General features: G+C 37.8%; 2 protein-coding genes across 4 annotated transcripts; both read left to right on the top strand.

Moving 5' to 3' along the window:
* The first annotated feature begins 3,629 nt into the window (after positions 1-3,629).
* On the top strand, positions 3,630-11,901 carry LOC111796761 (protein DETOXIFICATION 54). 3 transcript variants are annotated; one of them, XM_087124428.1, is made up of 6 exons: positions 3,663-3,765; positions 4,393-4,446; positions 6,459-6,566; positions 6,644-7,519; positions 10,628-11,147; positions 11,606-11,901. In XM_087124428.1, the coding sequence occupies exons 3-6, from the start codon at positions 6,513-6,515 to the stop codon at positions 11,635-11,637; spliced, it is 1,482 nt and encodes a 493-aa protein (XP_086980554.1). In that variant the 5' UTR covers positions 3,663-3,765; positions 4,393-4,446; positions 6,459-6,512; the 3' UTR covers positions 11,638-11,901. The 3 variants fall into 3 exon arrangements, with proteins under 3 accessions (XP_023535284.2, XP_086980554.1, XP_086980553.1); XM_023679516.2 differs by lacking the exon at positions 4,393-4,446 and having other exon boundaries at positions 3,630-3,765; XM_087124427.1 differs by lacking the exons at positions 3,663-3,765; positions 4,393-4,446 and adding an exon at positions 5,358-6,244.
* A 4,410-nt stretch (positions 11,902-16,311) lies between these two features.
* Positions 16,312-26,100, top strand: PTP1 (protein tyrosine phosphatase 1). The gene is made up of 9 exons (XM_023679520.2): positions 16,312-16,581; positions 18,111-18,207; positions 18,326-18,408; positions 18,503-18,643; positions 21,244-21,378; positions 25,010-25,155; positions 25,229-25,370; positions 25,546-25,626; positions 25,763-26,100. The coding sequence occupies exons 1-8, from the start codon at positions 16,393-16,395 to the stop codon at positions 25,612-25,614; spliced, it is 1,002 nt and encodes a 333-aa protein (XP_023535288.2). The 5' UTR covers positions 16,312-16,392; the 3' UTR covers positions 25,615-25,626; positions 25,763-26,100.
* Positions 26,101-27,318: the final 1,218 nt, after the last annotated feature.

Raw genomic sequence — 27,318 nt, 5'->3', positions numbered from 1 at the left:
TCGAACATGCTCTTAATCTATATAGAGATAGCGTTTGATTCCGACGACGTGCATCAAAATTATAAGAAAGAACCACTAGCATCTCTGACCTTATTAACCTAACAAGGGTCCACATTTGTATTCTTTTATGATGATGAGTTGATAAAGACATAGTCGTGCCTGATTGTATATGTTATATGGTGGCTGAACGATACTATGTATGTGGACCGTTAGAGAATCTTCAACAATCCGTTCGCTACGAAGTTGTTAAAACATGAAGTTTCGAAATTCGGCTTTCCCTTTCGAGCTTCCCCTCAAGACCCTTGTAAAGGGTCTTTTGTTCTCTTCCCCAACCAATATGGGACATCACAATCCACCCCTCCTTCGGGGCCCAGCGTCCTCACTGGCACTCGTTCCTTTCTCCAATCGATATGGGACCGCCACCAAATCCACCCCCTTTGAGACCCAGCGTCCTTACTGGCACACCGCCTCATGTTTACTGCCTTTGGGAAACAGCGAGAAGGCTAGCACATCGTTCGGTGTCTGGCTCTGATACCATTTGTAACGACCCAGATCCACCGCTAGCAGATATTGTCCTGTTTGGGCTTTCCCTTTCGGGCTTCCCCTCAAGGCTTTAAAATGCATTTGCTGGGAGAAGGTTTCCACACCCTTATAAAGGGGTCTTTTGTTCTCCTAAATCCACCCCGTTTGAGGCCCAGCATCCTTACTGGCACATCGCCTCGTGTCTACCCCCATTCGGAGAACAGCGAGAAGGCTGGCACATCGTCCTGTGTCTTGCTCTGATACCATTTGTAACGACCCAGATCCACTGCTAGCAGATATTGTCTCTACCCCTCTTCGGAGAACAGCGAGAAGGTTGGCACATCGTCCGGTGTCTGGCTCTGATACCATTTGTAACGACCCAGATCCACTGCTAGCAGATATTGTCCTCTTTAGACTTTTCCTTTCGGGCTTCCCCTTAAGGCTTTAAAACGTCTCTGCTACGAGAAGGTTTCCACACCCTTATAAAGGGTCTTTTGTTCTCCTAAATCCAACCCCCTTTGAGGCCCACCGTCCTTACTGGCCCACCGCCTCGTGTCTACCCCCTTTGGGGAATAGCGAGAAAGCTGGCACATAACATTTGTAATCACCTTTAGGCTTTTCCTTTCAGGCTTCCCCTCAAGGCTTCAAAACGTCTCTACTACGGGAAGGTTTCCACACCCTAAACCACCCCCCTTTGAGGCCCACCGTCCTTATTGGCACACCGCCTCGTGTCTACCCCTTTGGGGAACAACGAGAAGGCTAACACATCGTCCGGTGTCTGGCTCTGATACCATTTGTAACAACCCAGATCCACCGTTAGCAGATATTGTCCTCTTTGGACTTTCCCTTTCGGACTTCCCCTCAAGGCTTTAAAACGCGTCTACTAGGAGAAGGTTTCCACACCCTTATAAAGGGTATTTTGTTCTCCTATCGAACCAACGTGGGACATCACAGTCCAAATTTATTACACGTCAGAAAAAGAAGAAACGAAAAGAATCAAATTAGAACGCTTTTAAAGATATGATTAAAGTAAAATAATCTCTTTTGCTTACTAATTAAATTAATCCAAAGCCATTTATAAATAAAATAAAATAAAATAAAATAAAAAACTTTACAATATGGAGAATGCTATATGTCTTTTAAAGATGCACAAAATGATCTTCCTAAAGCGAATTGCCTGTCCCCCACTCAATATATTAAACTATTAATCAAAATTAAATAATTAATTCCATTTTTAATATAATTATTATTTAATATATTTAAGTATCCGTAAACAAAATAAAATATTTCAGACATTTTATTGATATAGATAGTGACTTTCAATTCTGTTAAGTTTTTCTTACTTATTTTATCTTCAGGATCTCTCTCATTTAGATGTGATCTCAGTCCTCGAACCACGTTGCACACCAACTTTCACGTACCCATATATTTACTCATACTTTACTCAAGTGTCACATGCACATCAACTTTCACGTTGGTTCGTCCTCGAACCACATTTTATTGGGAGAGATATCGCTCTGATACCATTTTATAACTCTCCATGCTCAAGATTTGGATCTGAATTCGCCACTTGATGACTTCGACATTCCCTTGTATCTCCTGCGGTATGATCATGTTACCTACTTCTCGATTCTTAAGAGTGAAGACTACTCACGAACCAACACGAGCCCTTCCAACATGTTTTGTCCTCATTCACATGCATTCCACGAAAACTCCTAGTAGGTCAGCCAATGTAAAATTGATCCAAGTAAAGCACACTTAATCACGAAATTCCTATGAGTATGAAAGTTAGTACCTATACCAACAAGATGCACATTTTTTTTCTTTTTCGGTAGCTCAATCACATGAACTTCATGCTTAAGTGTGCCATAATGTTTTAAAAGGATAATTCTCACCATATCACGTGGTTAAATGTGTTTTACTTGGAGTAATCTTATGTTAAATTGAGTATAAAAAAAAGATAATTCTCACCATAACAAATGCGCGATATCCCACATTGGTTGGGGAGGAGAACGAAATACTATTTATAAGGGTGTGGAAACCTTTCCCTGATAGACCCGTTTTAAAGCTTGAGGAGAAGCTCGAAAGGGAAAACCCAAAGAGGACAATATCTGTTAGCGGTGAAATTAGGCTTGGGCTGTTACAAATGGTATCAGAGCCAGACACTGCACAATGTACCAACAAGGAGGCTCAAGAGGCTCTTCCCCGAAGGGGGTAGACACAAGACGGTGTCCTAGTAAGAACGCTGGCCCCGAAGAGGGTAGATTTGGTGGGGGTCCCACATAGAACAGAAAAAAGAACGAGTGTCAGTGAGAACGCTAGGCCCTGAAGAGAAGTGGACAATATCTGTTAGCGGTGGAATCGGGCTAATAATATAATTCATATCTTTCATATTAATAATAATATAGTCCTCGATTTTTGTACCTACTTCATTTTGGTCCCTAAATTTTTAAATATATTTTTCTAGATTTTATTTTAATATTTTAAACTTGACATTACTTCCCCTAATTTATCATAATTTATCAATACGTCCATGCCACCCTATGATGGGACTATGTTGCATTTAAGAATGGACCCACTTCAATATCTTTTAATAATTAATATAATATTAATTTCATTATTATTTTTAATTTAACAATAACTTTGAAGTTTTTAATTTAAATGTTTATTTATTTTCTTAGACTTAAGTTGATGTTTTTAATTTAAATGTTTATTTATTTTATTTAGCCTTTTGCTGTGTCATTTTAAATGTGTTTTCAAAACACGCAAGTCCATGACTGTGTTTTAAGACATGTTACGTTTTATGGAATTTAAATGAAGTCCATATATAGTAACGACATTAAATTGTATATATATATATAAATTAGTTGGGTGATATTAATGATTATAAAAATATCAAATTAAAAAAATTATGTTTTAAAATAATTTTTTTTTTTTTTTATAGAAATATCAAAAGCAAATAAAATATTTAGAAGTTTCTAGTAAATTCTCGCAGCATAATATATTTGAAGGGCTAAAACGGAATAAACAAAAAGTTTAGGGATTAAATTGAGATTTAAATTTCAAATAAAAATAATAAATAAATAATTTCAATAAATAAATCTGGAGGGAAAATGACTGAGAGACATGGACGCTTCCCTCCAATTCTCCCTTTCTTCTCCCCTCCTTCCTTCCGTTTTCATTCTCTTTCTTCATCAGAAACTTCGCCATAGCTTCAATCCTCGACTTCCACTTCCGTTTCAGGTGATCAATCTATCTTATTCTTTAGTTTACGAACTGATTTTAGCATCGGATTGCGCCGTCTGATGTGAGGAAGAGGATGTTAATAAGAAACGTGCGCCGGAAGTTTTCCGGCGGCTTTCGGCGTTTTTATTCGTCTGAAAACCGCCGAATATTGGCGGTTATTACTTGTGAGTTTTTTTTAACAGAACCTAATTTCTAGTACGTTTGTTGCACGATTCTCTATTTGATTATCTTGATCGAGTTTCGACCATTACTTGTGGAGTTGATTCGAAATTTGTGTTGTATTGTGGTGTAGTGTTCATTTGAGTGCCTTGATTTATTTTTCAGATTTGGATTTTTTAACTTGGCTGATTATTGTTTAGCGTATTTGTAGAGGAGTTTGAGAATTTTACTGAATGCGTTTGGAGGTTACGATTTAGAATTTGTTATTTCGTTTTAATTTGTTTGCGAAGTAGAAGACAATGGAAGCAATGAAGTTGGATGTGTATTATTGCAGTGTTCAATAAGTACAAAGGAATATCGGACAGAGGCTATGAGGAACTTCGTTATGTCGGAATTTTCTATTAATCTAGATTCATTAATATAATTTTTTTTTCTCAATCATTAACTTGAATAATATTGATTCAGAAAGAGCTAACGGGAGCCAGTGTACCAACAGACATGGCCTACAAATTCTAATTTGTGAGTGGATAACATTTCTTTTGGCTCAGTGCATTAACCTCTTACCAAATTTCTTTTATTGTATAAATTCGTGAATTTGATTATATTTTTTTTTTGTTTTTTTGGTTCAACATCATGTGCGAATGGGTGAGAGTTTGAACCTTTCATGGAAAATACTTAGTTTGATCATTTAAGTAATGCTTAAATTAATATTGTAGAGTTTATTAAATGCTTAAGTTAATTGCTAACAAAAGACCATTGCATCAAGTTTCTATATATTTGAATTATTATAACATTTGCTTTAGAATCGCTAGAATACATTTGCCAATTGGTTTTTTTTTTTTTTTTTTTTTTTTTTTTTTGCAGCTTGTGATTTTATTAATTTGTTTGGTGATAATTCTTTGGCATTCATTTATAGGTTAATTGCACGTGATATTGTTTTTCCAATTATTTAGCTCCGCAATAATAAAAAAAAAAAAAAATTATTTATTCATATTAGGAATTGAAATTGCATATACGTATATATATATTTTTTGTCTCTTTGGTTCTCGTATGCATATTCAATGCTGGCTTTTTATTCTCTCATTTGCATATCTATGTAACTATAGTTTTTATAGTAAGTGTATGGATGATAGTTGTTCTATTTTACCTATAAGAGTAATCTATTAAGAAATATGATTTCTAAGCTACAAATATTATGAAATTTGAGGTCCGTATGATTATTGTATCGAATATTTTGTTGGGTTGGTCACATTTTTTCGACGTCCTTAAATATATGGACATATAAGTGCTTTCCACGTAAGAAGCATATATGTTGTATCTTTTATTTATTTCTTTATTTTAGAAAGAATAGATTGTTTCAATTGACTCGTTGTGTGTAACGGTCTCTTTATGTGTGTAACGGTCTTTTTATGGTTATAACATTCTCTTCTATTAAAGTAGTCATACTCTTAAATAATTTTGACGGGATTTAGTGTTTGAGAAAAAGTTTTGAGTTAATAATTTCATATTTTGTTTAGTTGTGAATTCTAGAGGATAAGTGGATATGCATCTGTCTTTTTTCAGTTCCAACGTTTATGAAGTTTGAAAACACAATTTTGATAATAGGAAGCACAAGAAAATTGGAGTTTTGAGTCCAGTCTCCATTGCTGTTGGCCTTCAAGTGCCGACTCTTCCAACCCTCATATTTGACCCGTCCCCACCCACTCTGTATTCGTGTGGTCACACATGGTGGGTCGTGCCGAAAAGAAAAAAAGATTTAACTTTTTCGGTTTCCCACGGTTTAAAGAGAGTATAAAAAGTAGAAAATCTTGGATATTAAAAGTTATCAATCATCGAAACGCCAACAAATGGATCCGTTTCTTTTTGCCGTCCCTTTCCGTCTGCCCCTTCCTCCTTCCCCCTCCCGTTGTCTTTCCTGCTTACTTATCTCTATTCCCTTGTGCTGCAACCATCATTTTCATTCACTCTAAGCTCTAAACATTCAACTATTTGTCAATATGTGCGTGTGGTAGGTAGTAGGCCATAGCAGCCACTTTATAAGTCATTTCTGCTTTTCTAAGCACAAATATATGTCGCTCTGTGTATATAATACAACATGGTATGGGCGTGCATGTATACCTTAATAAAATAAAATAGCTGATCAAAAGCACTTGAGCATTACATCGTATTTTATTTCCTTTTTGAGGTAAACAATTAAAATTCGAGATTCCTGCTTGGTTGTTTCTGTCTTCCTTCGTCTTCTTATTCATTCCTAGCTTTTGCTTGCTTCTTCTAACTCCTGCACTTCAGAGTCAGACTTCTATACCAGCGTAGGAAGGTATGTTTCGTGCCGATCAAAAAGTTTCAAACATATTTTAATAAACTCGTATCTCATTAATAGTTGAATTATTTAGGCTGTTTTCGTACTCTACTTTGTTTTCCTACTCATTGTTCTAAATGCCACACTTTCCATTGGAGGTCTGGATTCATCGATAAATTTTATGACGTCGATTTCTATTTTGTTCATTGTTTGATCGAGCGTGTCCATGCAGCTTATACGCCTCGTCGAGAAATTAAAAAAAAATATAATTCCTTGGTTGGAAAAAATGGAAGTCGGAAACCCAGATGCCTCTTCAATCAAAGCCCTCTCTGTTTCTCAGGTACAAAAACGAACCAAAAATTTAACATCCCCCGGTTTTTGTTCAAGATTTGAAGATTGTATAACGGCTAATTGCAGGTGGTAGAAGAGTTGAAAGAGCTGTGGGGTTTGACCTTTCCGGTAACTACCATGAACTTCTTGGTGTTTTTAAGGCAGGTGGTCTCTGTCTTGTTCTTGGGCAGAATTGGAAGCCTTGAGCTAGCAGGTGGTGCACTTGCTATAGGATTTACAAATATCACAGGCTATTCTGTTATGGTGGGTTTAGCCGCTGGGTTGGAACCCTTATGCAGCCAAGCCTACGGAAGTAAAAATTGGGATCTCCTCTGTCTTTCTCTGCAACGCATGATCTTAATCCTCCTCTTTGCAACTATACCCATCGGTTTTCTCTGGATCAACCTTGACAACATCATGGTATTTTTGGGTCAAGATCACCAAATCACAAGGATGGCGGCTATTTATTGTATTTATTCTCTTCCAGACCTTTTAACAAACACCTTGTTGCAACCCATAAAAATATTTTTGAGGTCACAAGAGGACACGAAACCCTTGATGTATAGCACTCTGGTAGCAGTTGGCCTTCATGTGCCTCTGAATTACATGATGGTGGTGGCGCTGGGGATGGGAATGCAAGGAGTGGCAATGGCTTCGGTGATAACAAATTTGAACATTGTGGGATTGTTATCTGGATACGTGTGGGTGTGGGGAAGGAAAGGGGAGATGAGATGGACGTTGAAGGTGGGTGAGGTTTGTGGAGGCGTGGGGCCAGTGATGAAGCTGGCTATACCGAGTTGCTTGGGAATCTGTTTGGAGTGGTGGTGGTATGAAATAGTGACAGTACTGTCTGGTTATTTATCCAATCCAACGTCGGCTGTGGCCGCCACTGGGATTCTCATCCAAACTACAAGCATGATGTACACCGTACCCCTGGCTCTCTCTGGTTGCGTCTCCTCCAGGGTAAGTTTCCTCCCCAATCTCTTATAATTATTATGTTTTTCTCTTACAGTTTTCTCCGTCGTATCTATAAATCTAGAAAAATTGTGAAAACACTACGCTAGATTTATCTCTGTCGTATCTATAGTCTGCCAATTATTATTGTGATTATCTTTGTGTATTATGTAATCATTAATTTTTGACAAGTAATATGCTTGTTTCTCATGATCCTTTTTTAACATTTGTCAATTGTACAGTTTGTCAGTCAATATCCGGTATGGTCAACCGGTAAAAACCTTCAATTGAGTAAAGTTAAAAATTTACAGACTTATACCAATAACCCACGTCATTTTCTAATCCTATATTTCAATGTGGAACCTTTCATTTTCAGCCGTCTCTCTCTCTTCTTTGTTTGGTTTTAGGTATATTAGCATTTTAGGACATTTTGTATCTTACACGGATGCATATGAACTCCATATCTTCAAAAGGGATAAATCCTTGGTGCGTTTTGCCCTTTTAGATTAGACCTCAGTGGTTCTTACTCTGGAGGTGGTCCGTCCACCACTGCTCGTGCGCGTATCTCTCTCTTTAGGTAGAACACACTCCTTTCTATGTATTTTGGCTAATTGTTTAGCCGCCCGATCATCTTCAGCCTAAGAGCATCCATCAGTGAACTATCACGCATTGAAAGTGAGGTTTTTTCTCTAGGTAAATTTTCTGGCTATCTTGCACCATAGTCCTTTTATCGCTAGGCGGCCTAGAAGCCTTAACTTTTTCCTCTTGATTAGGAAACTTTTCCCCTTATTATCTTACTTGTCACCCTATATAAGATGAACTCTTCTTATTTTGAGCCATGTTAGTATTAAGATTTGTCCTCCATTTGGTACTTGCCGCTTGCAGAATGAATACTTTACTAATACCAATCCCAGTTTTGTGGTTCATATTTCTACCAGTTTGATTATCAAATCAGCCCAGTAAGGTGTCCGTTCTTCCAAGTGGAAAATAAGGGAAGATATTTTATCTCTCTTTCATGAGTAGGAGATTGATTCTTTGTTAGAACACAAATTTTTGTAGGTTGAACAAACTCTTTATAGAAAACACTGACTATTTATTAACACCAACTGAAAAGATATTACAAAAACAGTTTGTATAGACTACTTCATGTGCTTTGTATATCTTTTGGGATAAAATTAGGTTGGAGGGGTATTTATAATATAACTAAACAATTTATTCCTAAAATATCTTATCATTTATTTCTAAAAATATTTTAATTCTTTTCTTTAAGTAATAGGGACGGAATCTCTAAATCATTCTCCTAATATACTAATGCATAATTTTTTTTAAACTAACCATAAATAAGCTTATACAATTATTAGTCTTGGCGAGTGAGGATATTTTTAACGTTCTTTAGTTGTTTTTGTTTACCCTTTATTTCTATGTTCATGGTTCAGTAGAGATTGCCGTTTAAAGTACATGCCATTTCATGAGAAGATTTCTTCAAACCAGTTCATTAATTTGGAAAAACTGGAAAATCTAGTAAATTTTTTAAGCCATTTAATCCCCATGAATCTAACACCATTTACATTTAAGCTCTCCATTAACAGTGGGGCTTAAATTATATTGGCATTTATTTGGGCACATGATGCCTATTTGTGCGTCTGGGAGGCGCAGAACTATGATGCATAAGATAGCATGGGTTTTGGAGAACGGGAGGGGGTGAGAAGAGGGTAGCACGTGTACGTAGGGACAGTCTATCCACTGATGATCTAAAAAGTTGTGTACACGAGGGGTCCAGTAAGAAAATTTTGTAGTATTCTTTCGTATAGGCACCGCACTCATTTATTATGCCTCAGTATTGTTAAGTACCAATGAAGTTGACTAGAAAAGGAAGAGGTCTGAGAACAATTATTTTGATATGAATTATGTTGTGTGGAAGGTAGAAGTAAAGTCGGGAGAGGTTAGGTAGACAATATTATTTTGATACGTTGTCTTTGCCAATTGATATCAGAATTATGGTCGTAAATATTATTTTTAAATTGGTTGAACTTATTTAAACTTTCAGGCTCATCGACCTCAAACTCAAAAATTGTTGAGGACATTTAGTTTAAATTATGGTTTAGTATATGGATCATATTTGACTCTTTATGATAGACAAATATTTTGTAAGATGGAAGATATTTAGTCTTCCATTATGGTTTAACCTATTGAAATTGGTTGGAACTTCTTCTTCATGAATAGTTCTTTGATCATGTGATCAGATCTAGTCGATCGAATTTGAATCGGAGATCTTGAACTCGAGTTTGTGAAAGACTCTTGTCGCTCCTTTCATTTAAGCCCTTTTTTGAATTGAATGACCTGACTTCTCCTTCTTTCTTTTATAAATTCGGCAAGCTAAAATCCTTTCTTCTCTTGAGTGATTGCTTGAGTTGAGTTTGATTTCCTCGTTTTGAATCTCGATTTTTCAATTTTTAGATGATCTTTTGAGTCTTAGTACGATAGATATTATAGGCCATTCTCGTGCTTTTCCAAAAGAAGCATATAGAAATGACTGGTAAATAGGTATCATATTTGACATTTTATTATAGATAAGTATCATATTTGACATTTTATCATAGCAAATATATGGTAGGATATTTAGCCTTTCATTACAGCTTTCTATTTCTTTTATAATTTATTTGATTCCGTAAATAATTACCGATACAGAACTTTCATCTAAAAATAATAATAATAATAAAAAATCCAAATCCTCGGCATAATTAAGATTAGTCTTAATGTCCTCAAACAACCCTAAGGATTTTAAGATCATACAAAATTGTTTTTTTAGTAGAATTAGTTGAGATAAACTTCAGAATGTGTTTTACTGGGAAGAGTAAATTCATTTGTCATCTTTCTTGTAAATTGTTAAAGATCTGATTGTGACAACCGAGAACGCACTTAGATTGTTGTAACCCATTAAAAAGCTTCTGATTTGATTGATGCAATAAAATATGATTTTATTGGAAAGCGAGTGTGTCCACATGAATCCCCACCGTTGATCTCATCCTTTTTGTTTATGATCAATTGATCATTATCATCATCATCATCATCATTCTTGATCTGATTAGGGTGTAAAATGTACATAACGCAAGGCAGGTAGGGAAGGAGCTGGGAAGTGGAAAGCCAAGGAAAGCGAAAGCTGCAGCCGTGGTGGCATTGGGATGCGCACTTGTGGTAGGCGGAATCAACGTGACGTGGACGGTGATTCTCCGGCGGACATGGGCCACACTTTTCACAGATGATATGTCGGTTGAATCATTGGTCTCTTCGGCTTTGCCAATCATAGGTCTCTGTGAGCTTTGGAACTGCCCGCAGACCACTGGATACGGCATCCTTCGTGGCACTGCCCGTCCTGCTGTGGGTGCTCGTATCAACTTGGGATCTTTTTACCTGGTGGGCACCCCTGTGGCTGTGGGCCTTGCATTTGGGCTTCGAGTTGGATTTGTTGGGCTTTGGTTTGGGCTGCTCTCAGCCCAGATCACTTGTGCTGTGTCGATGTTATATATGGTTTTGGTGAAGACTGATTGGGAGGCTGAGGCTTTGAAGGCTAAGCAGCTCACTGGTTTGGAAATGACGGCCGCTAATGGTGCAGAAGGGGAAACCCAGGGGCTCCTTGGTGAGGAAAATAGCCATTAACTTTACATTCTCTAGAGAGAGATTGAAATGGTTTCTTCTTCTTCTTCTTCTTCTTGTTTTTTTTTCGTGTTTTTGGCTGTTGGTGGTGTTATCTATTTTGTGTGAATGTTCCTTTGCGTTTTTGAAAGTCTTGTGGTGATGCAGCGTTTGATTAGAGGCTTCCAAGTCCATTCTTGTTTGTCATACCATCAATTCAATTATACAACAGTTAGAGAATTGTTAGAAGGGAGTCTCATATTTACTGCTTTATTAGAGAATGCTCGTGTGTTTATAAGTAAGGATTGCGTCTCCATTGGTATAAGGCTTTTTAGGGGAGGCGAAAGCAAAGTCACTAGAGCTTATGCTCAAAGTTGACAAATATTATATTATTGTGGAGATTCGTGATTTCTAATATGGTATTAAAGTTGTGCCTTTAACTTAGTCATGCAAAGTGTTCAGGGACTCTAAAGAAAGGAGTCGAGCCTCAATAAAGGAGAAGTTCTACGGCGTACTTTGTTCGAGGGGATTATATAGGGACAATATCATACCAATATCAAGATCCGTAATTCTTAATATGGCTGCACTCATCTAGGGATGGATAGTTTTTTTTTTTTTTTTTTTCTTTTCTCTTGACCTTATGTGAGCCATTGCTTAGCTAGAAGGTTTGAATTGATAGGATAGTTGATGAGTTAATTCAGTCATCGTAGAGAGTGTGTTGGACAAAGCTGTTCTCTAATGTTACCAACTATTATAACAATAGTTTAGCTGATTGTGAACTGGGGAAATCATCAAAACTTGAATTAATTATGGTAACAACAATTGGAGAAATTCTAATTTCTTTGATTGACAAACGAACTATTAGTACATTATGAAACTCTGGGAAGCACAACGGCTACCGTCATCAATTGTCGAGCTATTTGTGTCATGTTATTTGTAAGAGATACTATTTTTGTTGGTATGAGATTTTTTGAAAAAACTAAAAAGCAAAAGTAATGAAAACTCAATCCATGGTAGAGCTCTATTACTTTCTCAAACGACGAACAAAAAAGTTGGGAGCTTTGAAGATGTTGTCATAGTAAAAATATGTGGTAGAGCTCTATTGCTTCCTCAAGTGTTTGAACAAAAAAATTGTGAGCCTCGAAAGTGTTGTCATAGTGAAGATCCATGGTAAAACTTTATTACTTCCTCAAGTATTGAACAAATAAGTAGTGAGTCTCGGAAGTATTGCTATAGCGAAGATCCATGGTAGAACTCTATTAAACTAACGATGTGTACACATTCAACAATATAAGTATGAATCAAGAGGTAGGAAGAGAAATTTTGGATCAACCTCAATTGGACATACGTAAAATAGTTTTGGTGGAAAGAGTTAGGATTGTACATCAACACACACTCGAGGAGAGAAATTACAGGGAGGAATATTGACTCCAAGTATATACCGTACTAGAGAATAAATAAGACAAAAAGTAAATTTTCAAAACACAACCTAAGGGTATATATATGGCTACCATATATAACTTTGCTAGATACAGTGATTTACTATATACAAATGTTTACTATATATTACAGAGTGCAGACGCACGCCAGATGTAGAGGTAGACGCAGACGCGGACGCATAGTGACTCATGGGCTTGAGCTGTGTGGGCTTGAGCCTATTTTATTTATTGTTTTAAGGTTTTTGGGTTGGGTTGAGTTAACCCAATAATTTGAACTTTGAACTCGAATCCAATTCGATATCAGATCGGATTCCAAGGCCAACCTAAACCCAAAATCCTTTTAAACTCAACCCAACCCTTATAATTCCGGTTAAGTTTTCAGGTTAGCGGGTTGGATGTACACCACTACCTCAAATGTCATGCCAAGAATGACGGCACCAATCAGAAGGTTCCATGTTTCATGCCAAGAGTGTGACTACTCCTCCAAGTGCGTGACCAACTTTCACACGTGAAACTGCGTATGGAAGGCCCTCGAGGCACGTGGTGAGGTCTTTTTTTTTTTTTTTTTTTTCATTCAACTATTTATCATCGACCTTAATTTAACTTGAATTAGGACCTATTAAAAAAAATTTAAACAAAATTGCAACGAAAGAGCAAGTTTTGGAAGGCACGTATCCCCCAAGTAAGTAGTCATTAGAACTTCCTTCAAATAATACTGGTAGGGCCCAGACATGCTATCATGCAGCATATATCTTGCTTAGGTGGTTAGAATATACAGGATTAGGACCTTAGAAAGGCAATTTTAAACGAGAATCCGTTGTATGTTATGAAATTCTATTGAAATGCCCCTAGGATATGAAGAGTAGGGCGTTAGAGCTTGAATGGTTTCACATTGACCTAGGTCAATACGTTTTTCAGTAGACCGAGCACCTTATGATCGTAAGTGGCGATTAGTAGTTGAAATCATAATGTTCCCAAAACTTAGAATACCCTCGAGGAGGTAGCTCCCAACGTCTTAGAAATGTGAGTTCAGAAATGTGACTCAGATCGATTATATATGATAGCGTGACGAGACAATTTAGTTACTATCATGTGTAGCAATGAGTTTAAGATTGAGGTCGGGATTTCGTAAACCAGTCTTGAGAGGGACTAGAAATTACATGGGTAACGAGCTTAGGATGAGTGCCCTAGCGTGTGTGGAAATGCCCCCATGCCTTTTGAAGATGGTCATGTCGTTGAAAATCCAACTATAATAGACGAGTAAACACACAGATGAACTTAGTATCTAGCGAACACAAAGGGTCGCTCCCCCAAACTTAGAGTGACTTTATGGCCTCGTGGAAGGGTTTGCTAGTTAACCTTCCATAGACGATGTTCAAACCTGTAGATGTCATATTGTCCTAATAGATTATATGAGGTAGTGCCTCAACTCAGGATACGTTCATTCAGTGGCATGACAATGCAAGCTAAATATGTCAAAAGAACACTAAATATAGTTCATCCCGAGCTAAGATATCTTGTTTAGTAGATTTGTGATGCCAGAAATGAGTGAACATCCTCCCGACCCAGAGTGAGTTTATGTCTTTATGATGGATAAAAGAACTCTTTGGAACTTCGAGACCTTCCTAGAAGCTCCGTTAGCTGTAAAATTAGAACCGAACTTCCTAGAGCTTAGAGAAAAATTAGGTCTTTATGATGGATTACCGTATTTTATTTTTATTCACTTTTTTTTTCGTCATGGTTCGAGATTTAAATCCTTAAAAATCAGGTCATGACAATGATAGAAAAATTGGTGGAGGCGATTCCAAAAGTCTTGCGCCCTGTTCGAGAATGAGATTACTCCATTAAAGAAAAATATGATAAAAATAAACTTTATTTCCACTAAAAGTCGATTCGTCAAGTAGAATCTTGCTGCGAAATTGAAAAACGTTCACCAATGAACTAAAAAAGACGACATAATAGTAGAAGATAAAAAGTAAAAAAACTCTTATTTATTTTTTTTATTTTATTGCTCCAATAATTAATATTGAAGTTAAAATTGTCACATGATTTAGATTTAATCAAATGTCACGATCATACTTATCCAAAGCATGTTGCTTATGGGCGCATGACAGATGTCTTAGTCTTGCTTATTCGGGTCGGTTGACAGGGACGTTAACCAATTGAGTGGGAGAGGATGTCACGGTCATGTATGTCCAAGACGTATGACAGATATCCCGGTCTTACTTGTCCAAGACGTATAAAGACACCCATAAATATTCATAATTATTAATTAGTTAAAGTTAGGTCGTGGAGGTTAGACCAATCAACCTTACCAAATTCATATATTAAGTAGAAATGATTATATATATATACTTAAAAAAATCATACTTTAATTTAACCTATGATCATTATTTGAATATGTTACATCATACATCGAGGAAATAATTGTTCGGTTAAATTTAAATTTTATTTATCATTTTCGTCATTAAAAATAATTATATTAATTTTACTGTATAATTTATATTTACATGAGTGGTTGTGTGTCGAGTGGGTCGAGACATTTTTTAGACCCACCTGTTTATTAATAATCTATTTATTTATTTATTTTTAAATATTTAATTATACCTTGAAATTAATTAAAAATTTAATTATTATTAATAAATAATAAAAGAATAAAGCTAAAATAATAAAAATATTCTTGCATTTTGGATATAAATATATATTTTTTAAATTATTAATATATATATTTTTTTTAACCACTCTAACTATTTTTTCTAATTTTGTATTCTTTAAGGTTTAAAAATTCATTAAAAAAATTAATTAGTTGAAAAATTATGAAATTTAATTTCTAGACTCATTAGAATGTTAGAGGAGCTGTCATTGAGTGTTTGGTTATTTGGGAATGTAGTCTCAATCTGGCGGTAAATTCTATCCAAGATTAAATATGGGCGAGAGATCGATAGTAAACAAGTACTGTCGACTTATGGAAGGAATATATTTATTAGATAAAAGGTCGACGCAGGCTCTACCCGTTGATTTGATGACACTATCATCGTGCCACCTACATGTCACAATCGCACTTTTGATGGCAGCAGACTTGCGATTGTGCGGCACTCACTTTCCAACGACAAGTGAGCTAAGCCAATTCGTTCTTGCGTCACCTACGACCAAGCGACGTATGCTCGAGCCTCTGGCCTCGGTTTTAAGAGAAGGTTTTAGGAATAGAGATTTTTGAAAGAGACGTTATATAAGCAAGCAAGAGAGAAATAACAATGGCATACCGTATATAACCTTGGGTAGGGATAAGTTGACAACTAGTCGTATCCCCCTATAATACATTGTGAGACATTTGATGTCTGACAGGCCTAGACATGATATTTGTGAAACCTCGTACTTCCTATAAATGAAAAGAAAAACACTAGAATATGAAAAGACATAAAGTGTTGGGCTTGTCATGGATTGCGGCCATGGGCAACACGTTTTGGACGAGCATGACCGTGACACTAAGCATCATTCAAATATGTGCGTATCAATTTTTTCATAAAATTTTCTTTAGTTTAATTTAATTCATTAGGTTTATAATGGAATGAATGATTGAATTTTTAAATATCAAATTCCCATAAACAAACAGAAAAAGCACAGTAGATGAAATGGAGAGATGATAAAGCAAGCGCACTCATTGATTCAAATTCCCAACGAGTTCCAGTTCATCACAACCATTACCAGATTCCAATTCCGTTCATCGATCCATCATTTTCTCCCTTCCAAATCAGACCGCTGGGGAATCTCACTTCCACACGTTCCCGGAATCATCGTCGCCGGTCGCCCATGGCCGCCGCGGGTAACTCTTCATCCTCCTCTTCGTCCTCCTCCAACCCTTTCATTTTCTCCCCCGATTCTCCCCCTAGACTCGCTCTCACACCGCATCAGATTAAGCTTTGTTCCGAAGCTCTTGAGGCCTTCAAGGAGAAGCTCCAGATGCCTGATGTCATCAACCAGGAGTTCGCCCGATTGCAGGTTCGCCTTTCGTTTTTATGCTATATTTGTTTCTCTTGTCCTTCTGTTGAGAAATACATGGAGATTGATCTAGTTTGTGGTTAATTTCTGTTTACTGTAGTTTATCTTCTTAAGAAGTTGGACAATAATCGATATGTTCATCTAGTTTTAGAATTGATAACGGCATTATTGAGTTTTGTAAGTGATTCTACTTTTTTGCTCATGAAATCCTTAAAACTTTGCTCTGGAAGTGTCTAAATGAGGTTCTAGTTCTGATAATAGATTTGATAGTTTGAGTGGGTTGATCAATTTTGTGTATCAATGTCTTGGATTTTGTCTGAGAAGCATGTACACTTAGTTTAGGTAATGTGTCCATGTCGGACACTCTGATGCTTCAATACTTGTTTGACAACATTTGTTAGCACTGTAAATATATGAGACACTAATTGTGCAAAGTGAATACAAATCTAATGTTTGTTAGACACATGTAGAATACTTTTTAAGCATGATAATTAGAGAAATATAGTAACATAGGATGAGAATAATAGTGTGAGATCCCATATCGGTTGGGAAGGAGAACGGAACATTCTTTATAAGGGTGTGGAAACCTCTCCCTAGCAAACGCATTTTAAAAACCTTGAGGGGAAGCTCGAAAGGGAAAACCTAAAGAGGACAATATTTGCTAACGGTGGGTTTGGGCTGTTACAACTGGTATCAAAGCCAGACATCAAGCCATGTGTCAATGAGGAGGTTGAGCTCTGAAGGGGGTGGACACGAGGTGTGTGCTAGTAAGGATGCTGGGTCCCAAAGGTGGGTGGTGGATCGGGGGGTCCCACATTGATTGGAGAAGGGAATGAGTGCTAGCGAGGACATTGGGCCTCAATCCGAAGGGGGGTGGACTGTGAGATCCCACATCGGTTGGGAAGGAGAATGAAACATTTTTTATAAGGGTGTGGAAGCCTCTCCCTAGTAGATACCTTTTAAAAACCTTGAGGGGAAGCTCGAAAGGGAAAACTCAAAGAGGACAATATTTGCTAGCGGTGGACTTGGGCTGTTACAAATCGTATCAAAGCTAGACATCAGGCCATGTGCCAGCGAGGAGGTTGAGCCCTGAAGGGGGGTGGACACAAGGTGGTGTGCTATTAAGGATGCTGGGTTCCGAAGGGGGGTGGATTGGAGGGTCCCACATCGATTGGAGAAGGGAGCGAGTGCCAGCGAAGACGCTGGACTCCAATCCAAAGGGGGGTGGATTGTGAGATCCCACATTGGTTGTAAAGGAGAACGAAGCATTCTTTATAAGGGTGTGGAAACCTTTCCTTAGCAGACACGTTTCAAAAACCTTGAGGGGAAGCCCGAAAAGGAAAACCCAAAAAGGACAATATCTGCTAGCGGTGGACTTAGACTGTTACAAATAAGCTTCGAACATGAAACATATCCAACTCATTTTTTTAAGCCTGCAAATACATAAATTTCTAGTTCTCACGCACGGTTGTTGAATAATTTTTTCTATGTTCTAATTTTCATGAACTGTTGTCTCATTGTGGATTCAGGCCCAGAGAATAACCGCATCGGATATGAAGAAAAATTGCTCTGTGGCTCTTGACAATGTCAACATCAGTAAGAATCGTTACACCGATGTATTACCCTGTAAGTTCAAACACCATTCAAACCTTTTGTTTTACTGAATCTTCCATTTGAAAACTAAAAGTTTTTCATTATTAGTTAGTCCAATATGATAGCTGAAATGTTGTATAAATAATTTCAGTTGACGAGACTAGAGTCGTGCTCGACTCTTGTAAGGATTACAGACCTTCTGCAAAGGGTTATATCAATGCAAGCTTTATTTCCGTAAGTGCAATAATTGATATGCTTCTACTTAGATAATATTTCAGTACAAGTATCTCTTTTGACTTTCCTCTCCATTGTCTATTTGAATATGCAGAGTTCCTCCTCAGAAAGCCTTTCTAAGTTTATTGCCACACAAGGTCCGTTACCACACACTTATGAGGATTTCTGGGAGATGGTATTGCAGTATAAATGCCCTGCAATCTTGATGCTTACTCGTCTCATTGATAATTACAAGGTAATATTTGTATGAACTACATGTTAATTTTAATCTCCACAAGATTTCATTCGTGAACAAAAATGTTCTAGAAAGGATTGAAAGATTTGATGGAACTAATGTTGATACGTTCTTATTACCCCCTTGTCGTATGGAGGAGACCGATAGACGTGAACAATTTTCTTCTACTAGATTAGGATCCATAGTATTATCCTCAATGGGTGACTGAAAAGAAAGGAGCAGCCCACTTCTCCGAGTATAGTTTAAGGGATAAGCAACAATGTCGCAATTTGAACTTCTTTAACATACAAAGACCTTGACGACTCCAGAGCTTTAATGGATGCGTCAAAAAGGGACACATGAAGCTCAGGAGGAGGAAAATACCCACCAATATCTCCAACTTCAAGCTCATAATTCCTTTATCTTCCCTAACTTGATGTAAACGATGCAAGTCCATAGAATTGGAGAAGTCTTTCAATGAGAGAACTCCATTAATGATTTTTGGAGGGTCTAAGGTAGTAACTTCACCAAATCTAGTAAACACATTCCCCCATTTTTACCCTTGATTTCTATGGAAGCGGGAATAAAATTACACACATTTCTTTTTACTTCAATGAGGCTAAGTGCAATTTAACATATTAGGAGTTTGGGAAGAAATACTCTCAAGACCACTGAAGTAATAACCGATAGCTTCACACGTCCTACGATCCCAATAGGTTAGAGGCAAGTTTTTGATGGACATCCGCACATAACCCTCAATAAAATGTGGACGACTATACTTTTCACGAGGTCACTTTTCAATATACAAATGTTCAAAAGACACGAATGAGTTTCCACCCTTAAACTTAGTAAAGCCTTGTTTTCCATGAAATGATTAATTGAAACAAAGTCCTTAAAGTTCTCTTCCAAAACATCATTAATCTCCTTCCAATTATTGTGAGTAAATAGCCTAGAAACAACCATAAGCTCGCTAAAATTCAAATTCACCACTTCTAGGTCTTTCTTCACCCATTGAGAATAAGAAGAATGCAACTTTTCAACAGTGCTTGAGCCCCTGTTTTCCATTCAAGTCCTTTGATACATTCCTCACACACTAAAAGAATAAGAATTTTTCTCTAAAGATGATTTAGCTAAACCCTTTAAAACATGGGAGTTGTCATCATAATTCTTGAGGAAGTCTTTTAGCATTTCTTAGAAAATATACCAACTTTTTTTTTAAGAAACTCACAGGGAATTGAATTAACTTTCTTCCTCCAAAGGTGGGCAAACAATGCAATTATGAACCAACCAGAATAAAACCTTCGTTTTGACAAACGAATTGTACCACTATCAATCTCGAGTTTGCTTGAGAAAGTTCATAGACATTAGAAGAAGCAAAAGATCCACAAGCGAGCCTTCCAACCAGTGGAAATGTGGTAATGAGTGAGGAGTAATCAACTTGTTCTTCACTACTTGAACAAAGAATACACCATTTTCATTCCAAATGCTAAAGTACTTATTATCAACATAGCAGCTCCTTTCAACCATAACTTATGGAAAAAAAAAAAAAAGTGCAAAAAACGAAGCTAAGAATCCTTCGGCTGGCAGAGCTGATGGACTACAATAAAAACAATAACTGAGAAAGAAGGTGTGTTGACAGCGAACAGTGGCGACACACGACTGTTGAAGCTAACCCATCGGAGAGATAGAAGAGCTTTTGCAAACTAGACCCAAAGTGTGATGTCCCACATTGGTTGGGGAGGAGAACAACCACTATTTATAAGAGTGTAGAAACCTTCCCTTAGCAGATGCGCTTTAAAGCCTTGAGGAGAAGCCCGAAAGGGAAAGCCCAAAGAGGACAATATCTGCTGGCGGTGGATCTGGGGCGTTATAAATGGTATCAGAGCCAGACACCGGACAATGTGCCAGCCTTCTCGCTGTTCCCCGAAGGGGGGTAGACACGAGGCGGTATGCCAGTAAGGACATTGGGCCCCGAAGGGGGGTGGATTTGGGGGCAGTCCCACATCGATTGGAGGAAAGAAAGAGTGCCAGCGAGGACGCTGGGTCTCGAAGAGGGGTGGATTGTGATGTCCCACGTTGGTTGAGGAGAACAAACCACCATTTATAAGGGTGTGGAAACCTTCCCTTAGCAGACGCGTTTTAAAGCCTTGAGGGGAAGGCTGAAAGGGAAAGCCCAAAGAGGACAATATCTGCTGGCGGTGTATCTGGGGCGTTACACAAAGAATGAGTTCATAAATGTGGACAGATATTGAAGCTGAGATCGCAAACAAGGACAACAGACAAAGGTAACTGGTCTACGACAATTAGATGACAATGAATAGGACCAGCAGTGGTGCGACTGGGTTTGGCAATGATGGCGACTAGAGTTAGGTTTGACGACAACGGCTAGGGTTGGGTCCATTCGGGATAGAGTAAAAGCCTATTGGCTTTTGGTTCCTTGGCTAAATATTCTGATCATTGTCTTATTATAAGAAGAAATAAGGGACTCCCAAATTTTCCTAATTTATATCACAACCATTACCAAATTCTATCACTATAGTCAATCCTGCTTAACTTTCTTGATTGTTTTATATCATTGTGATTTATAACTACAAATGCCTAACTTCTAATAATTTGTGCAGACGGTGAAGTGTGGAGATTACTTTCCAGCTGAAGATGGTAGTAGAGATTTTGGTAATCTATTGGTAGTCTCCAAATGGATAAAATCTTCCATTTCCTCTCTTATACTGCGCCATTTGGAAGTGAACCATAAAGAGGTAATTTCTTACATGCTATTTCTGCACGTGTATATAACTTCTATACGTCAACCGAAACATATAAACACTAATGTTGCCTTTGGGTGTCATGTAGTTAGAGGGTGAGTTGGGTATATTTTGAAGGTGACAAGCTGGGTTAGAATTAGCATGTGTGTGCAAATAAAGTGCATAGGAAGTTGAAGATAGAGGGTGACGAGTCGGGTGTAAGGATTCTGAATATAGGAAAAATAACGCTAAAACTATATTGCCAATATCAATAATCTTTCTAGAGGGCTATCTCTCTCGACAATCCTCCATCGTGGATTGGTTCATCAAAATTATGTGTATCTCCGTCTCCCGAACTTCCTCTATGGTACGAAGCTAGTGGAAACAACACAGGAAACTATGAAAAAAACCTCTTAGACCTTTCTAGTACGCAAACTGATAGAACACAATATCAAATTGAAATTGACTCGAGGTGAGAGGTGGAAGGAGGGTTATCTTATGGTCGAAGGCAAAGAAAAAACTTGTTCGTACTTCGAGAATGAAACACTCTACAAGTTTGATGACCAACCAATACATGAATGCTTCAAACATGTAAGACTAAAGCAAGGCTTACAAAAGGAAATGCGTGAACACAATTAAGAGAATTCTTCCTAAACTAAAAATGCAATAAAATAAAGCTATAAAAGTCTCTTACAAAATATAATCCATGATCTAACATATCTCCAAAAGGATCAAGTATATTTCTAAATTAATCAAAGAAACAAGCAAGGAAACTTCTCAAAAGAAGTTGGTTTGGGTTAGGTTCTGGGCCGTTGAAGGGTGTGCATGTAGTTGGGCGGTAGACAGGGTAGAGGCACGTGTAAGGAGAGGCGACTAGCCTTGTGAGTAGTAGATTAGGTGTCGTGGGTGGCCAACAGGTGATGTGCTCAAGGTTGGCATGAACATCCTGTGCACAAATGTTGGCATGCACCCAGTGTCCCACGTGTGCATTGATGTGTTGGCAATGTTGATATTGTGTGTACACATTGGTGAGCAAGCGTGAGCTACCAAGACAGGGCAGTTGTGCATGGTATAACTTCTTAGGAGGGTTTTGAGTCTTATTGTGTGGATACACGTGGCTGATTGGCAATGGACGTGAGTCGCATGCACAACTTTACTCCTTGGTTCTCTATGGCTTATCCCTTGATGCCTTTTGATAGGTTGAGTCTCGTGGTATCATGATCATATCACACCATTCATAAATGAAAACATATATATATATATAAACTGAATGAAAAACCCATAAATATATAAAAACTGAACGACTACCGAAATAAGTACCCTCCTTTTTGAAACCAGGGCTGAATAGACTAGGAAGGGTACAATGGCAGCTTCCCATTGCTTCATTCGAGTGGAACCAACTGATAAAAAAGCCAGCTCATTTAGTGAGCTGCTTTAACATGTGCTACTTCTGGTGAAATTCGTCCCCCTTGACGAATTCCAAATGCTAAGGTTTTGAACCATAAAAAGATCTGCTCACGAAATGCTCCTCCGCTATCCTGAATCCTAGCCCAAGCCCACTGTAAGTAGATATTGTCCTTGTTGGGCTTTCCCTCAAGGTTTTTAAAACGCGTCTACTAGGGAGAGATTTCAACATTCTTATAAAGAATGCTTCTTTCTCCTCCCCAACCTGTGGGATCTCACATCCACACCCTTCGGGGCCCAACATCCTCGTTGGCATTCATTCCCTTCTCCAATCGACGTGGGACCCCCCTATCCACCCCCTTCGGGGCCCAGCATCCTTGCTGGCACACCACCTCGTGTCCATCCCCCTTGGGGGCTCAGCCTCCTAACTGGCACATCGCCCAGTGTCTGGCTCTGATACCATTTGTAATTGCCCAAGCCCACCGCAAGCAAATATTGTCCTATTTGGACTTTCCCTCAAGGTTTTTAAAACGCGTCTACTGAGGAGAGATTTCAACACTCTTATAAAGAATGCCTCGTTCTCCTCCTCAACCAATGTGGGATCTCACATCTATAATGTACATAAGAATATCAGATCAGATACTAAAATGCTCAAACAGGAACTATGAGCATTCTACTAATATTGCTTGATGAAAAAGACAAACTAATGGAAGAAATACGTAAAATCATTAGCAAATCACTCACAAATATTAGGCTTTATACTCGAAGTCATAGCTAGTAACTCTTTTTTTATGAGTTCTCCAACCCCCAAACTTGAATTATAACATGCCCCTAACTAATACAAACCTCATGAATCTCCCCTAAAATTTTAACCATCAGTAAACCAACTACCTTAGGTAGAGAATTTGTTTCTACCTTGTATAGCTCTCCATTGGGCTCTTCTTTCCACAAATCGCTCTATCAAGATTAATGATGCTGCAAATCCTTCTGCTGTGGTGTTATCTTAGTTCCTAACTTAACTTACCTATGCTACAGTCTCATCATTCTCTTGCTAAAACCTATAAACGCTTAACTAACCCGTTAGTTCCCAATTGCTAATACAACCATTACTTAAATCCTCAAGCTCACTGTGCAATCCTTTAACCAGGTCTTATTCTTACTTTAACTTACTAGCTAAAATCTGTCTTCTTCAATCACTCATAGAGAATCCGATTGTGCATATATCTTTGTATGTTTCTCCTGCATTTTCTGCTCGAAACTATCCGTAACGAGCTCACCCAGAACCCGAATCATAGAACAATTTTCAACATCAGTGGGGTATTTCAGGTTATCATAAACATTGAATTTCACCTCCTGACCATTCACTCCTATAGTCAACTCCCATTTATGAGGATCTTCCTAAGATGGTGGGTACATTTATGTCAGCCTCATGGTCCAAAATGAAAAAAGTACTTGTCAACTCGCACTGAAATACACTCTAATTTCCCTTCAGGAAAGGTAGTGGACCTATGTGCAAGTTGCAAAGTGATAGTGGTGAGCCTAGCTTCTCCTCTGCCTAATTTCTGATAAACAAAAAGAGGCATAAGGTTTATGCTAGCTCCAAGATCACAGAGGGCTCTAAACAACTCTTTCCCTCCTATGTATATAGGGATGCTGATAGTGTCAGGTTCTTTCGCCTTAGGAGGAATTTGATCCTTCGAGATTGCGCTGCATTCCTTAGTCGAAGAGACCGTATCATACTCGCCCAATCTCCTCTCCTTGGTGAGAATATCTTTGAGTAATTTTACATAGTTGGGCCTTTGTTTCAAAGCTTAAACCAATGGAATGTTTATCCACTGATTTCTTAATGTTTGTAAGCACCTTCGTATAAATTTTGAAACATAACATTAGTTCCATTGGTTTATGCATGAGTTTTGGTTATTTTTCCCAAAACTCAAGAAATCAGGTGTGTGTTGGGCAGACAAACTCAAATGGAAATAGTAAAAACACTCAAAAACTAGATTGAGAAAGAGCTCTGGGGGCCTTGTAGTTTAATACAAACATTCTTAATCCTTCGTGCTCTTTAAGCTCCCCATTGGTTGATTCGAGCTGATTCAACTTATAAAAGAGCCAGCTCTTTAAGCTCATTTAATGAATTGCTTTCACACGTGCTCTTTTCATTCTATTCGTGCGACTCGTCTTGAACCTATTTTGTGCTTTTACTAAGCTCCGAGTCACGTTTCCCTCTCCATTGGCTTTGTAGTCAGAAGAACATGTAGCTGTTCTACATATTCAGTACCCAGAATGGCCTGACCATGGAGTTCCTAATGACACACTTGCTGTTCGTGAAATGTTGAAGAGGCTGTATCATTTACCACCCGATCTCGGCCCAATAGTGGTGCATTGCAGGTACAGCCTATGTCGATCATCGTACGACACACAGTGCTCGTTCGCTTTATCTGAGGTTATTTCACTTCTTCAGTGCAGGTATTGGAAGAACTGGAACATATTGTGCAATTCATAACACAATTCAGAGAATCCTTATTGGAGACTTGTCTGCTTTAGATCTTGTCAGTACCATTTTTACATTTAGATCCCAGCGAATTGGAATGGTCCAAACACTGGTAAACTAGCCTCTCTCGTTCTATATCTGTAGCCTCCTAATTGTTCTAAATTGTTTGTCCATGAAAAGGTCGTTATATGCACGATAACGTAACCGTTGCTGCGCTCGTATAACCATGAGTTTATTTGCCTTTGTTGGTTTACTCCTAACAAACTTGCAACTCCTCTGTCTATTAGGATCAATACTTTTTCTGCTATAGAACCATTGTTGATGAACTACAAGACCTTATATCTGTTCCACAGTAGAGGCTCGAAGCGGTATGACTATTCTCAGATGCTGTCTTCTCGACTCGTTTTCTAGCTTTTTTTAATGTTACTCATGAGTCCAATGAAGTGCGGCGACTAGTAATATCATGTCTAACCAAGTTGCGACTGCTTGTTAATCTTTTTTCAGACGGATTAATGACCGACCGTATGCGGGGTTGGGATCTTGCTTAATAAAGAGCTTGCTGGATTTGATCTTCTCAGCGTTGATGAAATCAGCAGCTGTGGTTCCAGGAGGTTCGTTTTCTCGAGCAGCCGAGTATGAACACTGTTCATTGTGGTCACAGTGAATGTGCTAACCAACTAATTTTTCTCTTATGATGCTCACCATTGATCATTTCAATAATTGCTTAACTTGAACAGAATTCATGAGCTTCATATACTTTGTGGCAAACATTTGCCACCCAACTGATTGTTCTTGGGTTTTATTGGACATTCCTTGCTGAATATCATTACAAGTTCATCGTCTCCTTCAGTTTGACAATGGTCCGTCTTGTAGTAGTATGTTTAGTTACAAACATGTCCTTAGCGATAAAGTTGAATTGTAAATTTAGTGACAAGTTATTTTCATCGAAACTATTTCAAATGGGATTTGTCCCGTGGACACACGAGCAATCCAACCTATAGGTTTCTCAGTAATAGGGAGATCCACGAGAACTCTGACCCATATTTTACCATTTCTTTGGAATTGTTCACACATAGCATGATGGAGTTGTCCGATTATAGTCTTACGCATTGCTTCAATGGCTCGATATGAAAGACGACCAGCTCTACAATTTTGAATGTCATTTCTTCCAAAACCAAGTTGTGTATTCTGGTTTGCAATCCCTACTACATCTGTCTTTACGAGACATGATACATATATTAGTTTAAAAATAATGAAGAACATAGATTAAGCCGTAAAAATAAAGGTGAGGAAAATGTTGTTTCAAATTATTTAGCTCGTGTACTCTTAATTATTTTCGAATGACAAAAACTTAGATCTATTTTTGATGATAGCTACTTTTAAGATCTATCAAAGAATGTCGAGGTACCCGTTTGGTCTAGAAGGTCAACTAAATAGAGAATGGAAAAACTTATATTTTATTGACGGCCCTACTATAAACACAAAGGTGCCAATATCAATCTTTTTTAAAAGACTCAATTGCGTAAGGGTTATGCAGTTAAGCTCATACAATAGTGAGGAAGATTAGGAGATGAGTTACCTAAAATTAGGAGTCTTATCTTTTATGGTTAGCTTCGACGGCATAAAGGAAGATAATATCTTAATACCTTATGGATCGGAGGTGGTAGCAAGAAGAACTCGTTAACTTAACTTCAAACCTGGTTCTAAAAGTTCATTCTAGAAGAATTTCGTAATCTCGTTTTTGAAAAGAGTTGCTTGTTTGAGCTATTTTAAAGTAAAGCTCCTTGAACTTGCGACCAGAAGAATAAACAAGAGTGAGATCCATCCCGATTTAGAGTTTAGTTTATGACAAATAAGGAATTATCGACAATTAGGGTTTAGGGTTTTTAGGTTTCGACGTAACAAAACTGACCTACATATTTTACTCCTAGATGAAGTAGCAAAACTCTTTACAATTACAAAATATATTTGCACGTTGTCTCTTGTATCGTTTTATAGAGAGAATTTGACTCCAGTCCCTTGAAAGCAGAATGTCAGTCGAGCGACTCATAGGCAGGGGC

Source organism: Cucurbita pepo, chromosome 6, assembly GCF_057944985.1.
Source record: "Cucurbita pepo subsp. pepo isolate OVF chromosome 6, ASM5794498v1, whole genome shotgun sequence".
NCBI classification, from domain to species: Eukaryota; Viridiplantae; Streptophyta; class Magnoliopsida; order Cucurbitales; family Cucurbitaceae; genus Cucurbita; species Cucurbita pepo.
Note: the sequence above shows the minus strand (reverse complement) of the source record. Positions and strands in the feature narration are given on the sequence as shown.

What these genes read in the sequence shown, in the direction of transcription:
- LOC111796761 (XM_023679516.2), top strand. Translation starts at nt 3,649, where the DNA reads ATGGACGCTTCCCTCCAATTCTCCCTTTCTTCTCCCCTCCTTCCTTCC. An exon ending in AAGCCCTCTCTGTTTCTCAG is followed by an intron (nt 6,567 to 6,643) that starts GTACAAAAACGA and finishes GGCTAATTGCAG; the next exon opens with GTGGTAGAAGAGTTGAAAGA. An exon ending in CTGGTTGCGTCTCCTCCAGG is followed by an intron (nt 7,520 to 10,627) that starts GTAAGTTTCCTC and finishes AACGCAAGGCAG; the next exon opens with GTAGGGAAGGAGCTGGGAAG.
- PTP1 (XM_023679520.2), top strand. Translation starts at nt 16,393, where the DNA reads ATGGCCGCCGCGGGTAACTCTTCATCCTCCTCTTCGTCCTCCTCCAAC. An exon ending in TGGAAGTGAACCATAAAGAG is followed by an intron (nt 21,379 to 25,009) that starts GTAATTTCTTAC and finishes TTGGCTTTGTAG; the next exon opens with TCAGAAGAACATGTAGCTGT. An exon ending in TTGGAATGGTCCAAACACTG is followed by an intron (nt 25,371 to 25,545) that starts GTAAACTAGCCT and finishes TCTGTCTATTAG; the next exon opens with GATCAATACTTTTTCTGCTA.